Source organism: Pyrus communis, chromosome 9, assembly GCF_963583255.1.
Source record: "Pyrus communis chromosome 9, drPyrComm1.1, whole genome shotgun sequence".
In the NCBI taxonomy this organism is placed as follows: domain Eukaryota; kingdom Viridiplantae; phylum Streptophyta; class Magnoliopsida; order Rosales; family Rosaceae; genus Pyrus; species Pyrus communis.
The window spans coordinates 5,410,843-5,425,427 of NC_084811.1; the positions used below are offsets into that span (position 1 = coordinate 5,410,843).

The following is a 14,585-nucleotide window of genomic DNA, read 5'->3' on the forward strand; positions in this document are numbered from 1 at the left end:
TTGCACTCTCTGACTCCATCGATTCAAAAATGGTGATGTTCTTCGAACAATTCCGTCGGAAGCAAGCTTGTGCTCGTGGGAGCGGAGGTTCCACTTCCGATGCCGACCCACCTCCACAACCACTCGTCGCTGATCTTCCTGATTTCGGCGACCTTCATCCTCATCGGCCTCAACGCGTAATTCCTATAGGTGGACTCTACCCTGCTCGCCATAACTGGCAGCCTCGCATCGATTTTCCCCGATTCACTCCTGGTGAAGATCCACTTGCTTGGATTTATAAATCAGAACAGTTTTTCACCTACTATTCCATTCCTGAGCTTCAGAAGGTCTTAACAGTCTCGTTTCACTTGGAAGGAGAGGCAATCCAGTTGTGATATCCCGTCTCCAAAATTATTATTTTATTTTATTCTTGACGTATTTCGAAGATTTGATTGGAACTAGTTCTTTATTTCTTCAAATTTAAGAAACGAAGTGAGGGGTACTTTAGTCATTTCTAATTTTCTCGACCTTTTCGGTCAACTTTTGAATTGGTTAGGTAGAGTTCGATTCCATGAGCGCGTAGGCGTAAATAGATCTTATTTCCAAGTCCGAACAGAGAAGTTAGAGTCGTTTGAAGTTTGTGGCATTTTGGTAATTTTACCAAAATGCTATAATTGAAGTGAAACCTCTAGAAAAGGGGGGAGGTTTCAGAAAATGGAAAGGGGAGCTGCCTAACCGGTTTTAGGGAGAATTGGGCCCATAAACCCACTAAACTTGACCTGTTTGTATCTTCTTCATCTGAGCTCCGTTTTGGGTTATCTTGGTGTCCATGGAAAGCTCTTGACGAGCCCTATATCTCTGTGATGTTAGATTTCCCCATTTCTTTTCCATCTTTGCAGTTCGAGGTTGCAAAGCCCACGACTTTTTCGGTGGTTTTATCATTTTTCCGGCAATTCCGGCAATGATTTCCTTCAAGTGAGGCATGAAACTTCATCTACTCTTCATGATCTTCAAGTGGGTATGCTTAGTTTGTGCTTTCGTATTCATTTTAGAGTTGGGTGTTTAGAACCCTAGAAATCCGATTTTCTCCGGTGAAATTGGACGGTTTCCGGTTAGAATTTATCGTCGGCCTAGTTGTGAAAAGTGTTTCCCTTGTTGAGCTCTAGCTACCCCGTAAATTTGAGCGCATCTAGTTAATGTTGAAAATTCGGGGTTTCTAAACCCTCCATCTTGACTTCCACCGCGTGCGGCGGTGCGTGGGATCGTTCACGAGTGTTGTCTAGGTTTCAAATACCTTCTAGTGACCATGTGAACCTATGTCTAGCTCGGTTTCCAAAGATTCAATTGTTTGGTGTGGTGATCAATTTGGACCGCCACTTGTTTGTGTGATTGACGAACTACGAATAACTTAATCCCTATTTAGGGTACGTAGGCAATCTAACAGGGAGGTTAGATGCAGCCATAATGCATACGAAAAATAACTATGTGATTCGATTATTGAGTTGTACTTGCCTATATCCCAGAGGTGGGGTATGATAGATACGGATTTTTGGTGACGTCACGTGTCAATTCTAGACGTATGTCGGGATTGGGACGTGACAACTTTTATGGTATCAGAGCATTGGTCCCCGGACCTTTGAATTTTTAGTGGACGTTGATGCTTGCCCTGTAGTATCAGTGGTGTCAAATTTAGAGTTTCCTTAAATTTGTGAACCTTGGAGGGAGAGACTAGTACGTCTAGCCTATGGGATATGAATTGGGTAGCTATGTTGACCGTTCGTTCGAATCATTTACATTGGTTGTGGTGATTCAATTCGTATCAGTTTCGTTGTCTTCTTATTCCAAGTGTTCTGTCCAAGAACGTTATGTTCTTTGAAATCTGGTGGCTAAAGTTTCCTTAGTGAGTTAGTCGTTGAGGTAGAAGTTTAGTTTCGTGGTGAAGTGGTTGTCTTGAAATCCCCGTGTTGGATTTGATTGACAAAAGCATTAGTGGGGGGATACTTCTTGGATTTGTATTTTTGAATTCTTGAAGTATTGAAAGTGAAGTTGGTTAAATTCTTGGTGTCGAAGAGAAGGGTGAGATCTTTATCCAATGTTGATGACGTGGTTGTCAATACGAGTTCGAATAGTGGTGTGGTAGTTCCTTGTACTTTGGCTTATGGAAATTTCGGGGGCGAAATTTTTATAAGGTGGGGAGGATGTGATATCCCATCCCCAAAATTATTATTTTATTTTATTCTTGACGTATTTCGAAGATTTGATTAAAACTAGTTCTTTATTTCTCCAAATTTAAGAAAAACGAAGTGAGGGGTACTTTAGTCATTTCAAATTTTCTCGACCTTTTCGGTCAACTCTTTAATTAGTTAGGTAGAGTTCGATTTCATGAACGCGTATGTGTAAACAGATCTTATTTCCGAGTCCGAACGGAGAAGTTAGAATCGTTTGAAGTTGGTGGCATTTTGGTAATTTTACCAAAATGCTATAATTGGAGTGAAACCTCTAGAAAAGGGGGGAGGTTTCAAAAAATGGAAAGAGGAGCTACCTAACCCGTTTTAGGGAGAATTGGATCCATAAACCCACCAAACTTGACCCGCTTGTATCTTCTTCATCCGAGCTCCGTTTTGGGTGATCTTGGTGTCCATGGAAAGCTCTTGACGAGCCCTACATCTTTGTGATGTTAGATTTCCCCATTTCTTTTCCATCTTTGCAGTTCGAGGTCGCAAAGCCCACGACTTTTCCGGCGATTTTATCATTTTTCCGGCAATTCCGACAACGATTTCCTTCGAGTGAGGTATGAAACTTCATCTACTCTTCATAATCTTCAAGTGGGTATGCTTAGTTTGTGCTTTCATATTCATTTTAGAGTTGGGTGTTTAAAACCCTAGAAATCCGGTTTTCTTCGGTGAAATTGGACGGTTTCCGGTTAGAATTTATCGTCGGCCTAGTTGTGAAAAGTGTTTCCCTTGTTGAGCTCTAGCTACTACGTAAATTTGAGCTCATCTAGTTCATGTTGAAAATTTGGGATTTCTAAACCCTCCATCTGGACTTCTACCGTGTGTGGCGGTGCGTGGGATCGTTCACGAGTGTTGTCTAGGTTTCAAATACCTTCTAGTGACCATGTGAACCTATGTCTAGCTCGGTTTCCAAAGATTCAATTGTTTGGTGTGGTGATCAATTTGGACCGCCACTTGTTTGTGTGATTGACGAACTACGAATGGCTTGATCCCTGTCTAGGGTACGTAGGCAGTCTAACAGGGAGGTTAGATGCAGCCATAATGCATACGAAAAATAACTATGCGATTCGATTATTGAGTTGTGCTTGCCCATATCCCAGAGGTGGGGTATGATAGATACAGATTTTTTGTGACGTCACGTGTCAATTCTGGACGTATGTCGGGATTAGGGCGTGACACTAGTGGTTTTGATGGCAAGATTGTTTACAAACCACTCCTCTGTGGGGGTGGTTTCACACACACATTTTGCAGAGAATTTACAATCAGGTACTCTCAAAGATTACATCACTGAATTTAGGCGTTTGGCAAATAGAACCCATGATTTAGGGCCTATCTTGTTAAAGAGTTGTTTCTTGGGTGGATTGAAACGTGAACTTAAATATGATGTTAAGCTTTTGCGCCCTTCTGATGTGCACGATGCCATTTCAATTGCCTTACAAATTGATGCTCAGTTGTGTGATTTGAAGAGTGGCTATACTAAGCCTTTTACACAATCTCGAGTGTTACACACCCCTACTACACCACACACCACTCCTAGTGTTAAACCGTCTAATTTCACTGTGAAGCGGTTATCTCTTAAGGAAATTCAGAGAAAAAGGGAGAAAGGTGAGTGGTGGTTTTGTGATGAGAAGTGGCGCACATGACATAATTGTGCTACTAAGCAACTCCTCATGCTTGATCTAGCATACCCTGAAGAGGAGATCACTAGTCAACTACTAGAAGAACCTCCACCTGAATTATTACAAATGGAACTTAGTGAATGTACGTTTTATGGCACACTTGCTAAGACCACTGTGAAAACAATGAAGGTAATAGGTTCAATGAATGGTCAACAAGTCAGAGTTCTCTTGGATTTTGGAAGCACCCATAACTTTGTGGACTCTAGACTCCTTAAGAAATTTGCTTGGCACACCTCAACCTACTAAACCATTTGAAGTGATGATTGCGAATGGGGGTAAGGTTAGTAGTTCAGGTTGCTGTACTAATGCTGCTTTATAAATTGGGGGTTATGAATGTGGTGTGGATCTATACTCCTTGCCAATAGGAGGGTGTGACATAGTATTAGGGGTCCAATGGCTTTTGTCAGCTAGCTCGGTTCTCTGGGATTTCCAGTTACTAACTATGGAATTTACCAAGAATGGTTCTCGGTATAAACTCAGTCATAGTGATACAACTGCTCCACTGATTTAAGAGGTGACTCTTCAACAGCTTGACAAAGAGATTTTCAACTCTAATTTGGGTTTGTTCCTTTACTCCATTGAAGATAGAATGGTTGAAGCTTGTGATTTAAAACCCTTGCAACTTAAGCAACTACAAGAAGTGTTGAGGCAATTTGAAACCATTTTTGTTTGATCTACTGAGCTACCACCCAGTAGGGTTCACAATCATCAAATCCCACTACTTCCTAGATCTAAGCCCCCTAACATAAGACCTTACCATTATGGTTCTTTACAAAATATTGAAATTAAGAAGGCAGTTCAAGAACCACTTAATGTAGGTTTTATGAGACCAAGCCACAGTCCCTTCTCTTGTCCAATTCTCCTTGTGAAGAAAAAAAAAAGGAACCTGGAGAATGTGTATGGACTACAGGGAGCTTAATGCCGTAACAATCAAGGATAAATACCATATTCCTCTGATTGATGATCTCTTGGATGAACTACATGGTGCGAGGTTTTTCACTAAGCTTGATTTAAGGTCCGGTTATCATCAACTTTTGATGCATCCTCAAGACATTGAAAAAACTGCTTTCAGAACCCACGAAGGTCACTATGAGTTCTTAGTGATGCCTTTTGGACTCACTAATGCACCTGCAACATTCCAAAGCCTTATGAATAATATGTTCAGACCCCATTTGAGGAATTTCATCCTTATGTTCTTCGATGACATATTAGTCTGCAGTAAGACTTGGGAAGACCATATGTTGAATCTTAAAATGACATTTAAGGTGTTGCAGCAACACCAACTTTATGTTAAAAAGCAGAAATGTTCTTTTGGTCAAAGTTGAGTGGAATATTTGGGCCATGTCATATCAAGCAAAGGTGTAGAGGTTGATCCCTCCAAGATTCAGGCTATAATGGAATGGCCTAAGCCTACTGCAGTGAAAGAATTGCAAGGTTTCCTTGGTCTCATAGGGTATTACAGGAAATTTGTGCCTAGTTTTGGCAAAATCTGCCAACCACTTTACCATATGACTAAGAATGATGGGTTCTTGTAGACTACAGCAGCTGAAGTAGCTTTCCAGAAGCTCAAGGATACTATGACCTCTCCACAGGTCCTTGCTTTGCCTAATTTTAAACTACCATTTGAGTTGGAATGCGATGCCTCTGATAATGGCATTGGTGTGGTTATACAGCAACAAGGGAGACCAATTGCATTTACTAGTCGAGCCTTGGAACCTAAAAATCAATCTCTCTCCACCTATGAGAAAGAACTCATTGCAATTGTACATGCTGTCAAGAAATGGCAATCCTATCTTCAGGGTAGGCATTTTATAATCAAGACTTATATCTGTAGCTTGAAATATTTTCTCAACCAAAGGGCTCATACAACATTCCAACAGAAGTGGGTTTCCAAATTGATGGGATTTAATTATGAAATTCATTTTAAGAAGGGTGTTGATAACATAGTCGCTGATGCCCTCTCTAAAAGACAAGTCACAGATCATGACACTCAGTGTTCTAATGGGGTAAATCATTCATCCATGAATTGTCACGCTATCTCTTACCCCTATTTTGGGTGGTTGGATGAATTAAGAAGATACAATGAAGAAGATGCTTGGATTAAGCAAAAAAGGGCAGAGGTTACAAACTGTGGGAGTGGAGTAGCCAGTGGTTCTAAGTTAGCCCATTATCATGTTGATAATGGCTTGCTCAAGTACAAGTATAGGATAGTAATTAGCCCCAATTCCACTTGGAAGCTTAAGCTTTTGGCTGAGCACCATTCAACACCTGCCGCAGGGCACCAAGGTGTATTGAAGACCTATCAAGGCTAAAAAAGGGTTTTTATTGTCCAGGTATGAAGGGAGACATAAAGACCTATATCTCAGAGTGTAATATTTGCCAACAAAACAAGTATGAAACTCTACCTCCTCCTGGTTTAATTCAACCTTTGCCAATTCCTCAAAAAATTTGGACTAATATAAGCATGGATTTCGTTGTGGGATTACCATCTTGCAAAGGCAAAACTATTATTTTTGTGTTAGTAAATAGGCTTACTAAGTATGCTCACTTCTTAGCTTTAGCTCATCCCTATACTGCCATAACTGTTGCTCAGTTGTTTGTTGATAACATATTCAAGCTGCATGGAATGCCATCTACAATTGTGAGTGACAGAGATCTGTTGTACCTGAGCACTTTTTGGAAGGAGTTCTTTAAGTTGCAAGGATCACAACTTTGCATGAGCTCGGGGTGCCATCCTCAAAGTGATGGACAAACTGAGGTGGTCAACAGGTGTGTTGAAACATATCTGAGGTGCTTTATGGGAAACAAACCTAAGAATTAAGTCAAATGGTTACCATGGGCAGAGTGGAACTATAATACTTCCTATCGTACTTCTTCAAAATTTACTCCATTTGAATTGGTATATGGGTACCCTCCTCCTCATGTTACTTCTTATGACTTAAGTACTGCAAAAATGGACTCTGTGGAACAAGAGTTGATTGAGAGGGATAAGTTGCTTACCATACTCAGGTCTAACATAGTAATGGCTTAGAATCGAATGGCAGTTCAGGCAAAAAGAAAAGGACTGAGAGAGAGTTTTCTGTTGGTGACTTAGTCTATCTTAAGTTGCTGCCATATCAGTTGCAACCATTGGCTTCACATGCTTATCACAAGCTACACCCTTGATACTACGGTCCTTATGAGGTATTGGAGAGAGTAGGACCTGTTGCTTACAAGCTCAAATTACCTGAGGGATCAAAAATACATCCTGTTTTTCATGTCAGCTGCCTCAAGAGGCACATGGGAAATTTGGATCTACCTGTAACAGCACTGCCAACACTGACAGATGAAGCTCAGATGCAGGATTCTCATCCATCAGATGCTCCCTTGGCAATAATTGCCAGGAGAATTTACAAGAAGGACGACAAGACAGGTGTTCAGTTGCTAGTACATTGGGTTGGACAAGAAGAAAGCACAGCTACTTGGGAGGATTACGATGATTTTCATGCTGGGTTCCCAACATTTCAGCTCTGAAACCTTGTGGACAAGGTTGATTTTAAGGAGGGAGTGATGTTAAGAAGTGCATTTTATTCCTTTTGTTTGTAATTTCAGTTTATTAAATAAAAGGGTTTGTCCTTTAGTGAGTTGGTTATGTAATGGAATGCTGAGTCGGCATTTCTGAGTGGAAAAGCTACTTAAATGGAGCAATGGCCTCATTGCTCCTCGAACGGTTATTTGAGTTTACTCATTAAAAATTCACACGAGCTTCTTGCTCGTCTTCTACCTCTCCCATTCCATATCTCCATAGCTACACTGTCCAGGTTGAGCAGGTTCTTAACAGTTTTAACCCGAAAATATAAATAAATCTATATCTTTCATGGTGTAAGAACTTCCCTTTCAATTTCAGAATCTTTGATGTCGTTTTGTATATATTTGTAGGCGTTTTATGTTATACAATAACCTGGTGAAGTATGGACGGGAAGAAATTTTCGGTTTGGAACGCCGATCATCATCTGCATCCCGACATACTAACTTTAGCAAGTAGTCGGAAACCAGTCGAAGTCACTCCTTCTTGTTGATCCAGGTCGTCTTAATAATCCGGCAGGCCCTTGACAACCTTAGGATAACCTGTGTTCGAAAACAGGTTACACCAGTAGCATCAGACTTCAGACAATTACTTGTGTTCGATAGCCCCTGATGAGTATTTTTACCTCCTGTCCCAGGAGATTCAACATTCGTCACGTTAACTTTCCTTTTTCCTCTCATCCCAGACCAATTTCCATGGTTCGGTTCTTGTGCCCAACCTGGAATGCAATAGTATTTGTCAGGAAGAAGTTCAAGTTGCGCGATGACAGAAGCTCGTACAGAAATTAGTTTACCTCCAAATCCCGGCTACTACGCGCAATGCCATGAAGAGAAACAACCCGGTCCAGACTCCAGCAAGGCCAAAAGACGGAGAGGCAACAAGTATGACCACGGAAGAAATCAGTCCTACTAACACCTACCCAAACAAAAAGAGAGGTGAGAGGAGACCATATGATATAACCATTTTGTTGTTCATGATAGGATCCGGGAATACCATCGAATAGGCAGCAAATCCAAAGTCTGAAACTCCGTAGTACAGTCCATCAATAACAAATGCTAGAGCGTTTATTGGCTGAGATCCAGCAACAAAGTGGCAAACAATATCCATATCAGGTATGTGTAGCAGTGCAACTAATGCACACATGAAGCAAGTAATAGTCCATAGGCTTCCAACAAGTAAATTGTTCAGATATGTAGTTTCCTACCAATAAACCAGACCACGCAATTGCCAGGACTAGAGGGTCTGTGCTGAATAAGATAGAAAAAGCTTTAAAACCGATGAATAACATAATTCCCAAACCAATCTGTTTGAAATTCAAAGAACAGTGAATGTAGATTCAGAGGAAAAAAAGGATATCAATTAACGATGACAATGAAGCAGTTGAAAAGAAAAATATGCACCTGTAGAACTCTATAAATTACTAGGCGTGCTTGTTCATAATCTTGTTGGGAATAACCACTGGCGAGAAGTGTCTGTGAAGAAACATCATTGTAATGATTAAACTAGATCTAATTCGTTCACACAATTTATTTCATTCAATTCTTCGGTGTAAATTGTTCACGTCATATGAAACTTGTAAAGTAAAATGTCACACCTGACCAGCCAGTGCTAAAGCATCGGTAAGCAAAGATACTGCCAACCAAACTTGAATGCAAATCTGATGGCCAGCCATGGGGATAGGACCCTCCTGGGCTGCCACGGATGTGGCTAGCGTCGTGGTTACAACGACTGCTAAGCTTCTGCCGATAAGAAGGATCCCTGACAAATACAAAGGGCATTTAGAAAAAACTCGAATATCTGTATCATCTATATTTCATAAACTAGTTCACAAAGAACCTACCAGAATTAAGGTAACCGATGATTCTTCTCCCATCAATATAGGCAGGGACAAGTAATACTTCACTATTCAATTTCCACAAAACAATAACAGCTATCAGGTACCTTGCGAAAAATAGACATGAAGAGTTGTGTTAGAAAGAAAACTTGACAGAATTTTACGATAGGAACATCAAGATCAAAATCCATCAGTAAATTAAATTTACCACATCGTTGACGTACTCAGAAATCACTGTAGCAATAGCAGCACCGCGGATTCCAAAATTGAAAATAAATATCAATATTGCATCCAATATAGCATTAAGTAAGTTGCCAGCAACTGAGATAAAAGAGCAGACATTGTCATTTTCTCAGTTGGAAAACAATACAGTTGAGTTAAGAAAGATGCAAAACAATACATACAAGCAGCATACAGAGGTGTCTTTGTGTCTTCAAAGCCACGAAATGTGCCTTGTGCGGCAAGTGCAATTACAATCGGTGGAGCACCAAATGTCCTTAGGGCAAGAAAACTCTCAGCAGGTATTCGCATTGGTGAATCCTATAACAACATCAAACTCCATTAAAAAAAATCCAGAAACATCATCAGTCAGTTAATGTCAAAATGCTACATATCCCGCGGTGAGAAAAATTTCCTACTCCATATACTAGTCTTTCTCTTCCATCCTTATCAGCCAAATTTGAAACCTTGAAGCCCCTTTCAAGGTAGGGAAACCTTGATACCCCTTTCAATTTCATTTGAATGCTGTGATAACGTCTCTAATAACGCAGAAATGGAAGAAAAAGTTTGCTACATACTAGTGAAAAAGCGACTGTAAAAGCTACCTAAACAAATACGAAATTCAACTCCAAAATAAATTATGATATTCATAATCATGTGAAAGAAAGAAACTGCACCAAGACAATAAACAAACTGAATTCGACGGAAGTAAGTAGATACATATGAAGAGTAAAGTAGCACAAAGTAGCATGCATCACATTAAACTGATAATTGGTGAAGATTGACATACAGCATGGCATTCATCAAGACACCCGACCCAAGAAAAAGTGCAACAGCTTCAGCTACGCCAAAGGTGGCAGCAAGAGCCAATGCCGTTGACACCGAGGGAAGGAGCTTCTTGCTCTGCCTGTCACCCTGAAAATCTTCACAAAACCATTTTGATTAAAGTAAGGTATTATTACTGAACTTCAAATATAACAAATCTTTCTAGAAAAAGTTGCTGATTACCATCCTCGGCCTTGCTAGCCAATGCCTGCTCTTCAGCAACAAAAGATGTAGTGATGTTGAGCAATGGAACGTTAAACAATTTAGAAACTAAGTTGAATACTGAAGCTGACACCCCAACTGCTGCCAATTCAACCGACCCTACACAATGCGGAAACTGTAAAAATTTCAGATACACGGATGAAGGACCAACGCTAAGGCCATCTCCAACCGAAGGGTCCAGAGGGTCAGAGGGTCGAAAATAGCCTAAAAACCATATCCATCCGAAGGCTAGGCCAAAGAGCTCATGGGCCCCACTGGACAAAAAATGACTAAAGGGCCAACCAGCTAGCCCAAATGAGCCAGCCCGCTGGCTAGCCCAATTTCATTTTTTTTTTTTTTTTTTTTGTTCTCTTCCATTTGGCCAGCCCACTTTTCTCTTTTTTTTTTTTTTTTGGGACATTTTTTTTAATTTTAATTTCTAATTTTTTCCTACACCATTTCTCACATATTTTTCACTATTCAACACTATCTTACCTTATTTTATTTCAATTCTTCACATTCCATACTATAACCTTTGGCCCTCGGTTGGAGACAGTTTTTTGTGACAGGGCTAAAACGAGCCCTATGGTAAGAAATATGGTCATGTATTATTCATTAAAATATTAATTTCTTGGAGGGCTAGAAGGCTAAAACGAGCTATCTGACCAGCATTCAGTTGGAGATAGCCTAACATGCTGACGTTAGCTAGCTATTATATTTGAATTTTTTTTTTAACAAAATTAAAAAATAAAAAAAATAAAAAAATTATTTTTTTTTCCTATAACTTCCTAAGCCATTAAACAACATTAAATAACATTAAGTCACATGAAAAAATATTAAAAAACATTAAATAACATTAAACAACATAAAAATAAAAAACATTTAACAACATAAAACTTAAACGACTACTCCATGCTTCTTTTGGCCCAAAGATATGCAACAAGATCCTGTAGGTACTTGTTTGTGGCACGGGAACGTATCATCCTATAGCTCCTCATGTACTCATTTAAAGAGATATTACCAGTTCTTGGATTCAAAAGAAAATTAGACCCATCATATATTTTTGCACAAGCCCTTATTGACCTATTTGGACCCTTTTTAAATTTAAGTTGTTGTAGTTTTTAAATTTAAATAATAAATTATGTTTAACCCTATGACCCTTTGGCCCTCGGTTGGAGATATTTTTTGTTACAAGGCTATGTTTGGCCTATGGTCCTCTGGCCCCTCGGTTGGAGATGGTAAGACCATCTCCAACCAAAGGGTCCAAAGGGCCGGAGGGCCGAAAATAGCCTGAAAACTGTCTCCAAATGAGGGTTAGGCCAGAGGGCTCGTGGGCCCCACGGAATTTAAAAGGACCAAAGGGTTGGCCCAATCTAGCAAGTCAGCTAGCCCGAGGCTGGCCAGAAATTCTAGCATTCTCGTCGAATATAACCGACAAGAATATATTTAATATAAATATATTCATGTCGGTTATATCCAACAGAAATGCTTAAACAAATTTTTGAATCCAACGGCTAGCTGACGCCAGTTACAGTTGGATTCAAATTTTTTTTTTTTTTTTTTTTTGGGCCAATTTTTTTTTTTTAATTCTTAAAAATTCTAATTTTTTTTTTCCTATAAATAACTAAACCATTCATTAAATTTAAGTTCTAATTTTTTTGGTTTTTTTTGGGCCAGTTACCATTGTAGTTTTTAAATATAAGTTGTTGGATTTGAATTTAAGTTGTTGTAGTTTTTAAATTTAAATAATAAATTATGTTTGGCCCTATGACCCTTTGATCCTCGGTTGGAGAATATTTTTTGTGATAGGGCTAAAATGAGCCCTATGACCCTTTGACCCTCGGTTGGAGACGAAAGAAAATATGGTTATGTACTGTTCATTAAAATATTAATATCTTGGAGGGCCAAAAGGCTAAAATGAGCCCTCTGGCCAGCCCTCGGTCGGAGATGGCTTAAGAAATACGGCCCTATACTATTTATTAAAATATTACTTTCTTGGAGGACTATAGGGTTCAAACGAGCCCTCTGACCCTCCTTCAATTGGAGATGACCTAATATCTTATCGCCTACTAACACACCAGGTATGGAGCTTTATCATATAACCCTCAGTGTCATTAGGAGTAGAACCATTTGTTAATTGTAATTTGTTTTGTCAAATCCGACATGGAATTCTTATATTATTTATCAAATACACACATAATTGTATCAATTAACAAAAATAAAAATGAAAATCAAACATTTATTAATTAGTTAAGCTTAATCAAGGAACAAAGTTGATAACTAAATGCCCAACAAAGGCTGTGTCAACCAAAGAGGTAATGGGGTCAGCAGCAAGAGCCAGAGCAGCAGGCAATGCAATCGACAGAAAGTCCACAAAAATCCCATCAAGCTTAAACCTTTCATCTCTGCAAAATCACAAATTTACAACAACCCACAACACACCAAAGCTAATCTCCCATGAATTTGAAATTGTGTACATAAAATAAGATTAAAATCTACCTTAAACGGCGAAGGCGGAAGAAGAGGGAGTCGAAAGAAGACAATCTGGGAGGTGGGTTTTGGCCGGGTGGGTCGGCTCGCTTAAGAGCGCTGGCGGGCTTCGGATCTTCCGGCGAACTTTGCAGCGAAGTGTTGGAGTTTTTCGGAGACGACGACTTCGGGAGGGTCCGGAGAGCAACGGAGGAGGACAAAGGGTTTCTGGAAGGTGTTTGCGTTTTTGAAAACGGTGGGTGGGTTTTTGAGGAATACATGCAGAGAAGGTGGTGGTGTGAGAGACCGCTCGCCATTTTTCAAATTCTTAAACAGACAAATTCCAGACTCCATTTTATAAAGAAAAGAATGTGAATGTTGCAGGCCTGCAACCATATGTTTTTGTTGTTATCTTTATCTGTAGCGACGATTTTAACGGCTAGATTTCGCGCTCAGAAAAATATCTCTGTTGGGCCGGGCGCCGTAACTAAAAGTGTGCTTACCATGAATTGGAGCCCAATGAGCTGTCAAAGCCCAAAGGTAACGAAGCCCAATGCGTATCAATTCAAGCCCAATGGGCCAACAAATACCTTCCACAAGCAAATTTGATTACCAAAATTACAATTTACAAGTGCTCATTGGGTGTCCCCCGCTACATATTTTGTGGGTATCTTACCTCAGCGATAGGGCATGTGTACCTACATTTTTAGGTATGGTAACGATATCGTAATGATATCTAGTTGTTCATGAATGAGATAAACAACTACTGGTAATAATATGATATGATTAAAAAAGATATAGATAATCATACTTTGCGCCTTATTCCAAGTAAGCAAACAAGTCTTTTAGGAAAAAAACTTACTACGTGTCAAAGAAGTAAGCAATTGGGGAAATCCAGATTATAGGTAGTAAGGAATGAGAATTGAATCAATTACTCTTCCCAGCTGATCTAATTTCTAAATTTTGAAGGTACTCGATGTTTTGAATAAATGTGGAGAAGTAGAAAATTAGAATTTTTCCTCTCATAATCACTAAACGTGGTGTGATTTCAACAAAAGATAAGCACAAAATACTATAATGTTAGGGTGACCAAATTGTTGAGCCAAACTTACAAACTAAATGATGTGTCACTAATAATGAATAAGCACGTTAATCAATACTTAGATAATAATTAAATCATTAACAACCACATCATTTAGTTTACAAAATTTGATCTAAAAATTAATGTACTTAGTATTATCCAATTAAAAAAAGGCAAAAACTTTGACTCGATCGTGATTGCACCAAATTGCTCATTGCATGAGGTTTGACTTTTTCAATGGCTTGTTTACTGTTTGTAATGGAGGAAGTCATGTATCGAAAAAGGAAAGAAAAAATGGTTCGTTTCAAAATGATGTTATAATGACTGAAAGCATTTTGAGAAGATGGATTCATTGCATGACGGATTTTAAGGCTCGTCTTATCAAAAGTGTTTTCAACTATTTTAAAAACACTTTCAAACGAATTTTTAAAGTAGAATTGACACAATCTCTTATTTCATGTGTTAGTAAACACGAGAAACATCAGGAATTAACATATTT

General features: G+C 39.2%; 1 protein-coding gene across 1 annotated transcript; it reads right to left on the bottom strand.

The window, feature by feature from the left end:
* Positions 1–7,766: 7,766 nt before the first annotated feature.
* Positions 7,767–13,640, bottom strand: LOC137744077 (protein DETOXIFICATION 44, chloroplastic-like). Its single transcript, XM_068483938.1, has 14 exons — positions 13,036–13,640; positions 12,818–12,941; positions 10,519–10,672; positions 10,297–10,433; positions 9,930–10,049; positions 9,696–9,831; positions 9,516–9,612; positions 9,298–9,398; positions 9,052–9,215; positions 8,822–8,929; positions 8,662–8,760; positions 8,451–8,546; positions 8,251–8,372; positions 7,767–8,175 (listed from the first exon to the last, which is right to left on the bottom strand). Exons 1-14 carry the CDS (start codon positions 13,320–13,322, stop codon positions 8,115–8,117), a joined length of 1,806 nt encoding a protein of 601 aa, XP_068340039.1. The 5' UTR covers positions 13,323–13,640; the 3' UTR covers positions 7,767–8,114.
* Between the last annotated feature and the right edge of the window lie 945 nt (positions 13,641–14,585).

Bases quoted from the DNA above. Each gene is read 5' to 3' on its own strand.
- LOC137744077 (XM_068483938.1), bottom strand. From the start codon at position 13,322: ATGGCGAGCGGTCTCTCACACCACCACCTTCTCTGCATGTATTCCTCA. The intron at 10,050-10,296 runs GTCAATCTTCAC...CTGCGTTATTAG, and splicing joins TGATGAATGCCATGCTGTAT to AGACGTTATCACAGCATTCA. The intron at 8,930-9,051 runs GTGTGACATTTT...GTTTCTTCACAG, and splicing joins CTTTAGCACTGGCTGGTCAG to ACACTTCTCGCCAGTGGTTA.